The sequence below is a fragment of the Pleurodeles waltl genome, chromosome 4_1 (assembly GCF_031143425.1).
Source record: "Pleurodeles waltl isolate 20211129_DDA chromosome 4_1, aPleWal1.hap1.20221129, whole genome shotgun sequence".
Classification (NCBI taxonomy): domain Eukaryota; kingdom Metazoa; phylum Chordata; class Amphibia; order Caudata; family Salamandridae; genus Pleurodeles; species Pleurodeles waltl.
The window spans coordinates 13,916,414-13,932,563 of NC_090442.1; the positions used below are offsets into that span (position 1 = coordinate 13,916,414).

A 16,150-nucleotide genomic window follows, 5' to 3' on the forward strand; every position below is an offset into this window, starting at 1 on the left:
CTCTCCCTCCTCCCTCCATCTCTCTGTACCCGTCCCTCCCTCCTCCCTCCATCTCTCTGTACCTGTCTCTCCCTCCTCCCTCCATCTCTCTGTACCCGTCTCTCCCTCCATCTCTCTGTACCTGTCTCTCCTTCCTCCCTCCATCTCTCTGTACCTATCTCTCACTCCTCCCTCTCTATATCTCTCTGTACCTTTCTCTCACTCCTCCCTCTCTATATCTCTCTGTACCTATCTCTCACTCCTCCCTCTCTATATCTCTCTGTACCTATCTCTCACTCCTCCCTCTCTATATCTCTCTGTACCTGTCCCTCCCCTCCTCCCTCCATCTCTCTGTACCTGTCTCTCTCTCCTCCCTTCCTCTATCTCTCTGTACCCATCTCTCCCTCCTCCCTCTCTATATCTCTCTGTACCTGTCCCTCCCCTCCTCCCTCCATCTCTCTGTACCCGTCTCTCTCTCCTCCCTTCCTCTATCTCTCTGTACCCATCTCTCCCTCCTCCCTCTCTATATCTCTCTGTACCTGTCTCTCTCCTCTCTCTATCTCTCTGTACCTGTTTCTCCCTCCTCCCTCCATCTCTCTGTACCTGTCTCTACCTCTCTCTATCTCTCTGTACCTGTCCCTCCCTCCTCCGTCCCTCTCTGTACCTGTCTCTTCCTCCTCCCTCTATCTCTCTGTACCTGTCTCTCCGTCCTCCCTCCATCTCCTTGTACCTGTCTCTACCTCTCTCTACCTCTCTGTACCTGTCTCTTCCTCCTCCCTCCATCTCCTTGTACCTTTCTCTACCTCTCTCTATCTCTCTGTACCTGTCTCTTCCGCCTCCTTCTATCTCTCTGTACCTGTCTCTCCCTCTATCTCTTTGTATCTGTCTCTCCCTCCTCCCTCCATCTCTTTGTACCTGTCTCTCCCTCTGTCTCTCTGTACCTGTCTCTCCCTCCTCCCTCTCTCTCTCTGTACATGTCTCTCCCTCCCTCCATCTCTCTGTACATGTCTCTCCCTCCTCCCTCTCTCTCTCTGTACATGTCTCTCCCTCATCTCTCTCTCTCTCTACTTGTCTCTCCCTCCTCCCTCCATCTCTCTGTACCTGTCTCTCCCTCTGTCTCTCTGTACCTGTCTCTCCCTCCTACCTCTCTCTCTCTGTACATGTCTCTCCCTCCCTCCATCTCTCTGTACATGTCTCTCCCTCCTCCCTCTCTCTCTCTGTACATGTCTCTCCCTCCCTCCATCTCTCTGTACTTGCCTCTCCCTCCATCTCTCTGTACCTGTCTCTCCCTCCTCCCTCCATCTCTCTGTACCTGTCTCTCCCTCCTCCCTCCCTCTCTTTGTACCTGTCTCTCCCTCCTCCCTCCATCTCTCTGTACCTGTCTCTCCCTCCCTCTATCTCTCCTTACTTGTCTCTCCTCTCTCTATCTCCCTGTACCTATCTCTCCCTCCTCCCTCCATCTCTCTATACCTGTCTCTCCCTCCCTCTACTGTATCTTTCTGTACCTGTCTCTCCCTCCTCCCTCCATCTCTCTGTACCTGTCTCTGTCTCCCTCTATCTCTCTGTACCTGTCTCTCCCTCCCTCCATCTCTCTGTACCTGTCTCTCCCTCCTCCCTCCATCTCTCTGTACCAGTCTCTTCCTCCTCTCTACCAGTTTCCCAGTGCAACCTTCATGACAGACAAGGAGCACTCCCTGGACAGAGCTGCCCCTGGGTGAGAAATGAGCCTGGAACAGAAGATTCCTCTTCATGGAGAGATTTACAGCCTCATCTGAGAGAGACTCTGTGTCTGCACAAAGGTGGGAATAGTTTCCTTTTTAGCTTTCCACACCCACATTTGATTTATAAATAAAACAAATATTGTTTCAGAAATATACATAACTTACACAGAACAATATTTGATTTGAATGTACTTTTTTGAAGGTTAGTGCCTTTCATATATTTTTTTTAACATCTTTCCTTTTGGACAGTCTAAAATAAGAATTCTGAAAATAAGGTTGAAAAGCACCTACGCCTTTTGTGAATATGCACAACAGTGATGGATGGATGCTTGAATTAATGTCAGCCACTGGTAATCACTTGGGCAGCATCACAATCCATTGTAATCCTGCACACCAGGCCACCTCAGTTTGGACCAGCCATATGCAAATCAGTCTTGGCCCTGCTCCAATAGGAACAGTTTAGCCCGGCCAGTTCCTCCCTGAACCAGAACACAAGCAACCCAGGACCGGTTTCACCCTAGTTATGAGCTCATCAGCCGGGTACAGCTTGGTTTCAGTGTCCGTTTGTGAAAACAGCCACTTATGAGTTCAAGAAGACCATGAAAGATGGAGGAAGGGTTAGGGTAGGGACTGAGAGAGGCAGTGGAGAGAGCGGGTGGATTTACCCGGTGCTTTGACTCCAGTTGGTCAGTTAGATTCAGCAAATCATACATGTTTGGTGTTTGGGTTTAGAGAAGAAGAAAGGACTAGTCAGAAAGACAGAGAGGGAGGGAGAGAGAAATGGAGGAACACTGCCCCCAGCACTGAAACATATGTTTGTACATGTGTGTACATACACATATACACACAAACACACATACATACACACACACACACACACTTACACAAAGAAATGCATACTGCCATGCAAACACAGGGATACACAGACACACAAACACAACAGGCATACTCCAAAGACACCCAATGAGAGGCTACGAATAAAGCCAGGGTGGGTATATAAATAACACCCAATGAGAGGCCACGTATGAGGCTTGGGTTGGTATATATATAACACCCAATGAGAGGCCACATATGAGGCCTGGGTTGGTATATAAGTAACACCCAATGAGAGCCCGTGTATGAGGCTGGGTGGGTATAGAAATAACATCCAATGAGAGGCAACATATGAGGCCTGGGTTGGTATGTAAATAACACCCAATGAGAGGCCATGTATGAGGCCCAGGTGGGTATATGAATAATACTCAATGAGAGACCACGTATGAGGCTCGGGTGGGTGTATATATATATATATATATAATTTTTTTTATTTTATATATATATATATATATCTAGGAGGCTGGCGGTACTTTCCTACAATATATGCCACCCAATGAGAGGCCATGTATAAGGCCTAGGTGGGTATTTAAATAATATCCAATGAGGGGCCACGTATGAGGCCTGGCTGGGTACATATATAACACCCAATGACAGGCAATGTATGAGGGCCAGGTGGGTATATAAGTAACACCCAATGAGAGGCCATGTATCAGGCCTGGGTGGGTATTTATATAACACCCAATGAGAGTCCACGTATGAGGCCCAGGTGGGTACATTTATAACACCCGTTGAGAGACCACGTATGAGGCCCGGGTGGATATATAAATAACACCCAATGGAAGGCCACGTATGAGGCCCGGGTGGGTATATAAATAACACCCAATGAGAGGCCACGTATCAGGCCTGGGTGGGTATTTATATAACACCCAATGAGAGGCCACGTATGAGGCCCAGTTGGGTACATTTATAACACCAGTTGAGAGACCACATATGAGGTCCGGGTGGATATATAAATAACACTGAATGAGAGGCCACGTATGAGGCCGGATGGGTATATAAATAACACCCAATGAAATACCATGTATGAGGCCCGGGTGGGTATATAAATAATACTCGATGAGAGGCCACGTATGAGGCCTGGGTGGGTATATAAATAACACCAAATAAAAGGGCACATATGAGGCCCGGGTGGGTATATAAATAACACCTAATGAGAGGCAACGTATGAGGTCCGGGTGGATATATAAATAACACCCAATGAAAGGCCACGTATGAGGCCCAGGTGGTTATATAAATAGCACAGAATGAGAGGCCACATATGAGGCCTGGGTGGGTATACGTATAACACCCAATGAGAGGCCATGTATGAGGCCCAGGTGGGTATACAAATAATACTCAATGAGAGGCCACGTATGAGGGAGGCCCGGGGGGTATACATATATATATATATATATATCTAACACCCAATGAGAGGCCATGTATGAGGCCTGGGTGGGTATATATTTATAACACCCAATGAGAGGCCAGGTAGGAGGCTCGGGAGGATTTATAAATAACACCCAATGAGAGGCCACGTATGAGGCCCGAGTGGGTATATAGATAATTTGAAATGAGAGGCCGCGTATGAGGCCCGGGTGGGTATAGAAATAACACCGAATGAGAGGCCACGTATGAGGCCCGGGTGGGTATATAAATAACACTGAATGAGAGGTCACGTATGAGGCCCGGGTGGGTATATAAATGTGCAGCAGTCTTACCTGCTGCTCCTGCCCCTCCCTCACGCCTGCACTCCCTCTTAATCACTCATCCCTACTGAGGCCTCTGCGCACAGTCCTGGTTCTGTGCTTCTGACACATGGGCTTCCCTTTAGCCCAAGAGACAAAGAGATTTGGGTTGTGGCTCTTTGTATTCTCAAGGGAGGCGCCTATCACTACACCAATAACACATTTATCAAAAGCTCATGCGGCACAGCGGGTCACCTTGCTACACTGCGCTGCGGGATAGTGAAAGGGTAGGATTGTACCGTATTCAACAATATATGGCGCATTCCTATCTTTCCCTGCGCTGGCGCACAATCTGCTGCCCAGCGCCAACATAGGTACCCCTGCTCAATGGTGCAAGTGTGCCTGCGTTATTTTTGTGCAGGAAAGATTGTTTCCTGCACAAAAACAATCTCCTGAGGCATTTTCCTCTTTCTATGCGTGCTGCAAAATGCATCACACATAGAAAGAGGAAAAACAAGGAGAAAAAATATATCTCTCCTCGTTACTTCCCTTCCTCCCAGGGAGTCACAGCATTTTGACACATTTCCAGGTCTACCAGTAATGGTAAATCTAGAAATGCGCCAAAATTCATTTGTGGATGCGTGGGAACTCCAACGCTCCACCCATGGAACGCCTTCCTGGAGCAGAGCAACGCAATGCAGCAATGTACGCTGTGTTGCATTACTCTAGATTTATCAAGCCCCTCAGGTGGCCTTGTGTGCCTTGATAAATCTAGCTTAAGAGTTGCATTGCTCTTGTGCCCCGTTGTGTGGTGCAAGGGTGACAAAACTACTTGATAAATCTGGCCCCATGCGCCAGGACAGGAGGGGGTGTGTGTTAAACTTTTAATTTAATGCTTACATGTATTTTAATTTCTTTTCCAAATTGAATTGTGTGTCAGTGTGTGTGTGTGTGAGAGATTGTGTGTGTATGTGTGTGTGTGTGTGCGTGTGTGTTTGTGAGATTGTGTGTGTTGTGTGTGTATGCATGTTTGTGCGTGAGATGAGATTGCAGGGCACATGCTGAAGTCTCAAACACTATCCAGATTCAGAGTTATAAACTCTATCATATCTTCCTCCATATTTTATACAAAGGTTTTATCAGGAAATAGTCCGTTCTGGACAAGGTTTAGTTTAGGGCGGAGCAGTGGGTGCATTCAAGGGCTTATGGATTTAAAGGTCTCCATACACATGTATATCCAGTGATGTGACACCAGGTACTCTGTGGTGCAGACTGGGCATGAGGTTACCACCACAGCTATTTATGATGGATGATAGTGTTTATAGCGCCACATGTGTGGTAAGCATTGGCTGTCGTGCATGATGGACGCGGATGTGCTCCAGTCTTCTTGCTGCACACTTGGTGCTCCGCCTTGGCATGTCGGTCATTCATAGAGAAGGGTGTGAGGACGATCGGTCACGTGAGTTAGTGCCCTGCCTGGTTTGTGTGATGGGGATGATGTATCTTCATAGTGTCACCTTTATGTGAAACATTGTGTACGGCCTGCGTGGATTGGGGGCCACTGATGCTGTTTTGCTGTGCACTTGGTGCTCCGCCTCGGCATGTCGGTCATTCATAGAGAAGGGTGTGAGGACGATCGTTCATGTTAGTTAGTGCCCTGCCTGGTTTGTGTGATGGGGATGATGTATATTCATAGTGTCACCTTTATGTGAATCATTGTGAACGGTGTGCGTGGATAGGGGACCACTGATGCTGTTTTGCTGCGCACTTGATGCTCCGCCTCGGCATGTTGGTCATTCATAGAGAAGGGTGTGAGGACGGTCGGTCATGTTAGTTAGTGCTCTGCCTGGTTTGTGTGATGGGGATGATGTATCTTCATAGTGTCATCTTTATGTGAAACATTGTGTACGGCGTGCGTGGATTGGGGACCACTGATGCTGTTTTGCTGCGCACTTGGTGGTCCGCCTCGGCATGTCGGTCATTCATAGAGAAGGGTGTGAGGACGATTGGTCACGTGAGTTAGTGTCCTGCCTGGATTGTGTGATGGGGATGATGTATCTTTATAGTGTCACCTTTATGTGAAACATTATGTACGGCGTGCATGGATTGGGGACCACTGATGCTGTTTTGCTGCGCACTTGGTGGTCCGCCTCGGCATGTCGGTCATTCATAGAGAAGGGTGTGAGGACGATTGGTCACGTGAGTTAGTGTCCTGCCTGGATTGTGTGATGGGGATGATGTATCTTCATAGTGTCACCTTTATGTGAAAAATTATGTACAGCGTGTGTGGATTGGAGACCACTGATGCTGTTTTGCTGCAGACCTGGTGCAGTCAGTGCCAACCTATCTCAAATGATCATACCAAAGCACGGCAATGGCTGGGACCGGGAGTGGTACGGACTTTGGTGCCCTCCAATTAAACCTGTCAATGGTATATTTGAGATCAAGTTCAGTATTCAGCTCTGAGGCATTTTGATGAGAATGACAGACACCGGTTATGATTTGAAAGTTTAAATGAGGAGATTAGATGCAAAATACATGGAATAGACCATCAATAAGTTAACAGCTAAAGTGCATAATTAATAAGTAAGTAAAATTCTACATAAAATCCGTCATAGATTCGCCTCCTAAAAATGGAAGTTAGAGAGTTCCAGAGGACAGAGAAATGCTTTTCCTTTTATAGGAGTTTAGAGAAAGGGAATGCACCTGTAGTGTCCTGCTGGACACGTTGTGGTGTTTTGCCAGCCACTCGGGTGAGGCTGGCCTTACATCTACACCCCACACCCACCTAACACAGGCATCACCGGTCAGGTGATCCTGCCAATAAAAAGGGTTGGAAGCACATGCCCGAGGCCAGTTATTAGCACCAGGCCACTGTGTCTGCGTCATGTTATTCTCTAGTATGAGGGCCTAGCCCCCCCAACTCTACAGCACCAATGAGGACAAGCTTGAAAAGACGTTATATATTAAAATATTGCCATCAAATTTGGAAGGCCTGGACAAGAGACCCTGCAGAAAGGATTAAAATAGTTGTTCCCAACCTTTTGATTTCTGTGGACCCCCACTTTAATATTAATGGAACCCAGGGACCCCCACTGAATCATATTTAGATTCTGGGTACCCCCGCCTGAGTCATTACTGGAAGCTGGGGACCTAATTTGTCAATATTTGTTAATATGTTTTAATTTTCTAGGCTCTCGTGGACCCCCTGAGAAGGCTTCGCGGACCCCCAGGGGTCCCCGGACCACAGGTTGGGAACCACTGCCCTGGGACCTATACAGGTCACTGCCCAGTAACCAATGAGTGCCCAAGGAACCTGCCCAGTAACCAGTGAGTGCCCGAAGACTCAGACAGGACACTGCCCTGTAACCACTAAGTGCCGCAGGACCGACAGGACACTGCCCAGTTACCACTGAGTGCCCGAGGACTCAGACAGGACACTGCCCAGTAGCCACTGAGTGCCCCAGGAAACTGCCCAGTAACCAATGAGTGCCCCAGGATCCGCACAGGACACTGCGGAGTAAACACTGAGTGCCCTAGGACCCATACAGGTCACTGCCCAGTAACCAATGAGTGCCCAAGGACACTGCCTAGTAACCACTAAGTGCCCGAAGACACCGCCCAGTCAGCATTGAGTGCCACATGGAAGTGCCCAGTAACCACTGAGTGCCCCAGAACCCCAGTAGCTACTGAGTGCCCCAGGACCCAGACAGGACACGGCCCAGTAACCACTGAGTGCCCAAGGACACTTCCCAGTAAATACTGAGTGCCCCAGGGTTTGGCCCAGTAACCACTGAGTGCCTGAGGACTCGGACAGGGCACTGCCCAGTAAACACTGAATGCCCTAGGACACTTCCCAGTAACCACTGAGTGCCCAAGGACCTGAACAGGACACAGCCCAGTATCCACTCAGTGACCGATACCTCCGACAGGAGACTGCCCAGTAACCACTGAGTGCCCCAGGACCCAGACAGGACACTGCCCAGGACCTAGACAGGGCAGTGCCCGAGAAGTCAGACAGGACACTGCCTAGTAACCACTGATTGCCCAAGGACTCAGACAGGGCACTGTCCATGAACCACTGAGTGCCCGAGGACTCTGACAGGACACTCCCCCATAACCAGTGAGTGCCCAGAATGCTGTCCAGTAACCACTGAGTGCCCCAGGACACTGCCCAGAAACCACTGAGGACCCAAGGACTTGGGTAGGACACTTCTCAGTAATCACTGGGTGCCTCAGGACCTATAGTGGTCACTGCCCAGTAACCACTGACTGCCCCAGGACCCAAAGTGATCACTGCTCAGCAACTACTGACTGCCCAAAGACCCATAGAGATCACTGCCCAGTAGCGGAGTGCCCAAGGGCACAGCCCAGTAACCACTGAGTGCCCCAGGGAACTGCCCAGAAACCACTGAACGCCCGAGAACTCGGACCGGGTCCTGCACAGTAACCACTGAGTGCCCCAAGACCCAGACAGGACATTGCACAAGAACCACTGACTGCTTCAGGACCTATAGTGGTCACTGCCCACTAACCACTAAGTGCCCAAGGACACTGCCCTGTAACCAATGCGTGCCCCTGGGAACTGCCCAGTAACCACTGAGTGCCACAGGACCCAGACAGGACACTGCTCAATAACCACTGAGTGCCAGAAGACTCAGACAGGACACTGCCCAGTAACCATTGAGTGCCCTAGGCCTAGGACCTATACAGGTCACTGCCCAGTAACCAATGAGTGCCCAAGGAACCTGCCCAGTAACCAGTGAGTGCCCGAAGACTCAGACAAGACACTGCCCTGTAACCACTGAGTGCCGCAGGACCCAGACAGGACACTGCCCAGTTACCAATGAGTGCCCGAGGACTCAGACAGGACACTGCCCAGTAGCCACTGAGTGCCCCAGGAAACTGCCCAGTAACCAATGAGTGCCCCAGGATCCGCACAGGACACTGCGGAGTAAACACCGAGTGCCCTAGGACCCATACAGGTCACTGCCCAGTAACCAATGAGTGCCCAAGGACACTGCCTAGTAACCACTGAGTGCCCAAGGACTCAGACAGGACAGTGCCTAGTAACAACTGACTGCCCAATGACTCAGTCCGGACAGTGCCCAGTAACCACTGAGTGCCCCAGTGTAGGAAGGTAGCCTCTTTCTATCCTTGTTACCACCACTTTTGGCCTGTTTGTGAGTATATGTCAGGGTGTTTTTTATGTCTCACTTGGATCCTGCTAGCCAGGACCCCAGTGCTCATAGGTTTGTGGCCCACATGTGTTCCCTGTGTGGTGCCTAACTGTACCACTGAGGCTCTGCTAACCAGAACCTCAGTGTTTATGCTCTCTCTGTTTTTAAAACTGTCACTGCAGGCCAGAGTGCTTCATCCTGCATGTGACGGACTCAGTAGCGTCAGTGCCCTTGGAGCTCATGGGCCAGCGGTGCCTCTTGTGGTGGTGCCCTGTTCAGCGGTGCCTCCTGTGGCGGTGCCCTGTTCAGCGGTGCTTCTTGTGGCGGTGCCCTGTTCAGCGGTGCCTCTTGTGGCGGTGCACTGTTCAGCGGTGCTTCTTGTGGCGGTGCCCTGTACAGCGGTGCTTGTGGCAGCGGGGTCCTTTGCATGTGACTCAGCTGCTGGCAGTCCTGTCTGGCAGTGGGGCTGGTGCTGGCGGTCCTCTCAGGCCCAGCGGGGCTGGTGCTGGCGGTCCTCTCTGGCCCAGCAGGGCTGGTGGCAGTGGCCTCCTGGGCAGCAGGGCAGGTGCTGGCGGTGGACTCCTGGGCGGCGGGGATGATGGCGGTCTTCTCCGCCGTGCTGGTCTTCCCAGACCTGCTGACCTTCCTGTGTCCCTTCCCCACCTTGGAAGGTGTTGCAGCTGACTCCACACTCCCACCTGTATCCCTGGGAGCGGCTTTGGTGACTGGAGTCTTCCCCCTCTCCCGCCGGGCACTGGCCAACTTCTGATGCTTGACAGGTGGGGGACTGTCCGTGTTGTGGCTCCATGCCACACTGGCTGCCCTGGTGGCCGGTGCACTCCAGATACCGGTGACAACAGGCACCACTGGTCCCGGAGAGGTTGTGGCTGAGGTGCTAGGTAGGGACCTGGAGAGTCGGGCCCTAGGAGATGGACGGGGTGGGGGAGGTGTGGGAAAGAGGTAAAGTTTGGCTAGGAAAAGTTTTGGGGGAGCAGTGGGACGGGTAGCTGGAGGGGGTTTGGGAGTGGAGGAAGAGGTTGTGGTTGTAGGAGGTGTTAGTTTGGTGACTGTGGGTGAAGGTGCATGCGCTGGAGGCTGTCGTGAGGTGGATGGATGTTGGGTGGGTGTGTGCCTGCGTTTGTGTATCTTGGGAGGTGGCGTCACAGACACACTGGGAGAGGACACAGGGGACGTGTGAATGGCAGTGGGGGTGGTGACTGCACGTGAGCGGGCTGTGGTGGTGTGTGTGCTGTGATGGACGTAGTGGCTGTAGATGTACTGCATGCAGGTGTGAGTGGAGACGAGACTGGGAGGGAGGAGGGAGACAAGGAGGAGGGGGACGCAGTGGAGGCAGTGGATGTTGGTGTGTCTGCATGTGTGTGATGCTTGCGTGAGTGCCTGTGGGATGTGTGGTGCTTATGTTTGCCTGAGCTTCCCTTGTGTGTTGACGTGTGTGTATGCTGGTCTGCCTGTGTGCTTGGGATAGGCTGAGGTACAGGGGATTGGGTCTGGGTGGAGGAAGTTGGAGGGGGGAGGCTAGACACAGGGACAATAGCTGCCATCAGTGCTGAGGGCAGAGTCTGAAAAGCCCGCTGAAGGGCCGCCTGGCCAGAATGAATGCCCTCCAGGAATGCATTTGATTGCTGCAACTGCCTTTCTATAACCTGGATGGCATTCAAAACAGTGAGGGACCCGAGGAGGTCAATGGCCTCCTCACCGAGGGCAGCAGGGGTGACTGGGGCAGGGCCTGAGGTGCCTGGGGCGAAGGTGATGCCCACCCTCCTGGGTGAGCGGACACGGGGCAAAGGCTGAGGGGCTGCTGGGAGGGCGGTGCTGGTAGGGGGGGTGGCGGCTGTACCTGTAGATGCGGGGGGCACAGATGTTGCCGCCACCACAAGGGAGCTCCCATCAGAGGACGAGTCAGTGTCACTGGAGTCAGCTCCTGTCCCCGCCGTGGAGCTCCCCTCGCCCTCCGTCCCACTGGTGACCTCTGAGTCGGTTGTCTCGCCCTCCAGGGCAATGTGGGATGCAGCTCCCTCCTGTCCGGTGCCACTGCTCCTCCGCCTGATTATGCTAATGCACACAAGAACAGGGAGACCACAAAAAGGGGGGGACGACAGAAGAAAGACATGTTGAGTACATGCATTACCGCTACCGATGGCGGACACGACAGACACACAAGCCCCCTGCACTACGCCATGCACTTGGCCTCCACTGTTCACTACCTGGCAAATGGCATACAAGGCTATGGACGACATCAGCACACATGGATGACACAGGGGCCTGACTAGGTGTGTTTGGCACTGTACACAGGTGGGATGGGGTGCCACTGGGTCTGCCAGAAGAAGGGGAACTTTCCTACTTAACTCGCCCTGGCCAAGGGAAACCCACAGCCCACGTCCCCCACCCAGACACCTCCACTGCGTGCAAAATCAGCAGAATGAGAGTGTACTCACCCCCTTGAAGCTGCTGTGATGCCCTCAAGCGCCCATCCAACTCCGGGTACCCCACCGCCAGGATCCTGAACATCAAGGGGGTCAGGGTGCGATGGCACCCCTCCCACGTTGGGAGGCCATCCCCAGCTGGGCCTCCGCCATCTTCTTGCTCCAGCGGCGAATGTCCTCCCATCTCTTGCGGCAGTGGGTGCTCCGTCTGTGGTAGACCCCCAGGGTCCGGATGTCCTTGGTGATGGCACACCAAATATCTTTTTTCTGGTGGGCGCTGACCTACATGAATTGTACAGGGGGGAAAGAAAAGTTATAACCAAATGCACCGTCACAGTCATTGGCCCCCATCCCTACCCTTGCCATGATGCACATCCACTCACGTTGTTTCATGCATGCCTCAATCTCCCCCCCCATCTTTCATCCACCCCACTCCACACAAGCATAGCTCATACAGAATGCTCCCAGTGTATTTACCTGTTTGTCTGGAGGACCGTAGAGTAGCGCGTACTGGGGGAGGACCCCATCCACAAGTTTCTCCAATTCCTCCGATGTGAAGGCAGGGGCCCTTTCCCCAGACGCACGTGCCATTGTCTCTTCCAAACCGAGGTAACAGCAGCACTTGCAGTGTAGGTCCTCTCCTGTCGAAGATCAGGTATCGAGTGATTGTACAGATAGAAAATGGTGGTCACATCCACGACGGTGCGTACCGCCACCGGCAGCGTACATCATCATTGGCTCCTGAGACCCATAGAGTCCAATGTTAACCAATGCAGCATTGCGCCGCGGTCTTCGACCGTCTGCCGCGACGGTGTACAACGCCAGCGCAGTTACCTCACATCCCATTGTCACACTTTACAGGTCAGGCAGCCGCCATTTCTGGGGCCCACATGGCTTAATTTCTAACTGCGTCACACATACCTAGGCCTTGCCTCAACACTCATACAAGCCATTATGTGGCTTATGATTTGTGTTCTGTGTAAGCTGTGGGTACGTACCTCTGAGTTGTTTGACTCTGTGCTCACTGTTGTCCTTCATAGTCACCGTCCGCTGGGACATGTGAGGAGATGACGGCATCCTCCGGTGTACAGACCGCTGGTGGACCTGTCGACAATGGAGGAGAGACATGTGATCCTCACATACAGGCTTGACCGTGCCACAATCCAGGAACTGTGTGCCCAGCTGGAGCCTGACCTGATGTCAGCTATCCGCCATCCCACAGGAATTCCCCCTCAAGTGCAGGTGCTGTCAGTACTCCATTTCCTAGCAAGTGGGTCATTTCAAACAACAGTGGCCATATCATCAGGGATGTCCCAGCATATGTTTTCCAACGTGTTGTCCAGAGTGTTGTCTGCCCTGCTGAAACACATGCAGAGCTACATCGTTTTCCCTCAGGTGGAGGATTTGGCAACAGTGAAAGGAGACTTCTATGCCCTGGGACATATCCCCAGCATCATAGGTGCCATTGATGGGACCCATGTGGCTTTGGTACCCCCTGCAGGAGTGAACAGGTGTACAGAAACCGGAAGAGTTATCATTCGATGAATGTACAGATGGTCTGTTTGGCAGACCAGTACATCTCCCATGTTAATGCCAAGTTCCCTGGCTCAGTGCATGACGCCTACATCCTGCGGAATAGCAGCATCCCTTATGTGATGGGGTAACTCCAGAGGCACTGTGTGTGGCTAATTGGTGACACTGGTTACCCCAACCTGTAAATGTAAATTAGCACTTGTATAGCGCACTACTCACCCGTTAGGGTCTCAAGGCGCTGTACTCATACCGCTATGGAACCCCTCCTGGCTTTTCCCTGTGAGGCACCCACTCCTGAGCACCCCCAGGGTGAGGCCAGGCATCCAAGCGCTGTTGGGGCCGTTGTGGAGATTAAGCAAGCTATTGCCCAGAGTTGCAGAGTGGGACCCATGAATTAGATTAGGCACCGAGGCGAGAATTATCTGGTCAAGGGGAATTGAGCCCAAGACCTGCCGAAGCGGGACTTGAACCCTGGTCTTGAGCCAGATCTCTGCTTCAGGGTCTGCCGCTCTAACCATTGAGCCACACTTCTCCACTCCTACTGACCCCACTGAGGAATCCCAGGACAAGGGCAGAGGAACGCTACAATGAGGCGCATGGGCGAACTAGGAGGATAATTGAGCGGACCTTCGGCCTCCTGATGGCCACGTTCCGCTGCCTCCATATGACAGGTGGACCCCTATTCTACTCACCAAAGAAGGTGTGCCAGATCATCGTGGCCTGCTGTATACTTCACAACCTGGCTTTGCGACGACAGGGGCCTTTTCTGCAGGAGGATGGTCCAGATGGTGGTGGTGTTGCAGCTGTGGAGCCTGTGGAGAGTGAAGACGAGGAAGCACAAGAAGAGAACATAGACAACAGGAACACAGTGATCCAGCAATATTTCCAGTGAGACACAGGTAAGAATACAAACCGGCCTACTACATGTACTTAAACACTACTAACTCTCTACTGTCTGTCCTTTTCATCCCAGTGTATGGTAACTGAGTTTTCACTTTCCCTTACGTTTTCACAGATGTGTGTCCCAAAGTGTGAAATCTGCTTTGTTTCCCCATGGACTAAAGCTGTGTGACATTGGTATGTTGACATTACAATTGTAAAAGCATTTTGGCACTGTAATTACTAATACAGTATTTCGAAATCACAGACAGACTCCTGATTGTTTTGTGCTTTAATGGTGTTTATTTAAGTGCTAATTATTGGAGGGGGTTGTAAATTGGTGAGGGGTGATGGTGGAGGAATGTCCATGGCAGAGTCCAGTCTATTAGTCTCACAGGTGCATTGTCCAAATGGGTCTGGGAAGTGGAGCTGGGGCAGTTTGAGGATGGACAGGGTGACAAAGTGGGACAGTAGGATGACATTCAGGGTGGTCTCATTTCTTGGCGGGGGTCTTGGCATTTTTCTCTGTCTTTGTCCTGGATCTCAGGGACCATTTGCGGGGTGGTTCTACCTCTGCAGGAGGTGGGGTGCTGGTGTGGTGGTCCTGTGGCGGAGCCTCCTGTCCACTAGCGCCGGCGGGGGTGGTGGGCAGTTCATGGTCCATGCTAGTGTCAGGGGCCCTTTGTAGTGCCACAGTGTCCCTCAAGGTGGTGACTACTTTATTCAGCACCCCTACGATGGTGCCCAGGGTGGAATTGATGGCTCTGAGTTCCTCCCTGAAGCCCAAATACTGTTCCTCCTGCAGGCACTGGGTCTCCTGAAACTTGGCCAGTACTGTTGCCAACGTCTCCTGGGAGTGGTGGTATGCTCCCATGATGTTGGAGAGGGCCTCATGGAGAGTGGGTTCCCTGGGCCTGTCCTCCCCCTGTCGCACAGCAGCCCTCCCAGTTCCCCTGTTTCCCTGGGCCTCTGTCCCCTGGACCGTGTGCCCACTGCCACTGCTCCCAGGTCCCTGTTGTTGTTGGGGTGGTGGGTTAGCCTTGGTTCCCTGTAGTGGTGGACACACTGCTGATTGACGTGTCCTGGGGACAGAGGTATGGGCCCGCTGGGTGGGTGCTGTGCTGGTGTTTCCAGAGGGGGGAAGGTCTGCAGTGGCCTGTGGCAGTGTGAGGGGAACCGACTGTCCCGAGGTCCCCGATGGCCCGGGCTGGTCATCTATATCCAGTTGGACAGAGCTGCTGTCATCACTGTGGGCCTCTTCTGTTGGTGGTGTGGACATGTCTGGACCCTCCTGTGCGGTGACATTGGTTAGGGGTCTTGCAGGGGTATGAAAGCATGATTATTGCATCTGTGTGTGCCATGGTGTGCAATGGGTGGGTGACCGTGTACCCCAGTGCTTACATTCCTGTGTGGGAGCTTGTGTGATGGTGGTTTGGGGGGTGTAAGGGTATGTGCAGTGGCCATGCTTTGGTGATGGGTGTCCATGCTTTGTAGTTGCATGCAGGGCTTGGTGTTGGGATGGGTTGGTTCTGATAGTGGGACATTTGTGAGGAGTAGGAGTGATGGAGGTGAGGGTGAGGGTGGGGGTATGTGATGGCATGCAGGTGGGGTGGGGGGGATAAAGTAGTTAAGATCTGACTTACCAGAGTCCATTCCTCCATCTACTCCTGCGAGGCCCTCTGGATGCAGAATCGCCAAGACCTGCTCCTCCCATGTTGTAAGTTGTGGGGGAGGAGGTGGGGGTCTGCCGCCAGTCCTCTGTACCGCTACGTGGTGTCTTGAGACCACAGAACGCACCTTCCCCCGTAGGTCGTTCCACCTCTTCCTGATGTCATCCCTTGTTCTTGGGTGCTGTCCCACTGCGTTTACCCTGT

The 16,150-nt window shown here is 52.2% G+C and overlaps 1 protein-coding gene across 3 annotated transcripts in view; it reads left to right on the plus strand.

Annotated features, from left to right (window-relative positions):
• Positions 1-16,150, plus strand: part of LOC138288414 (uncharacterized) — a 112,595-nt gene that overhangs the window by 27,195 nt on the left and 69,250 nt on the right. For 2 of the 3 annotated variants that reach the window (XM_069229973.1, XM_069229971.1), the window contains one exon: positions 1,614-1,778. In XM_069229973.1, the coding sequence (XP_069086074.1) occupies positions 1,614-1,778 (165 nt within the window). The remainder of the gene's footprint in view (positions 1-1,613; positions 1,779-16,150) is intronic. The other variant, XM_069229972.1, reaches the window with a different exon arrangement.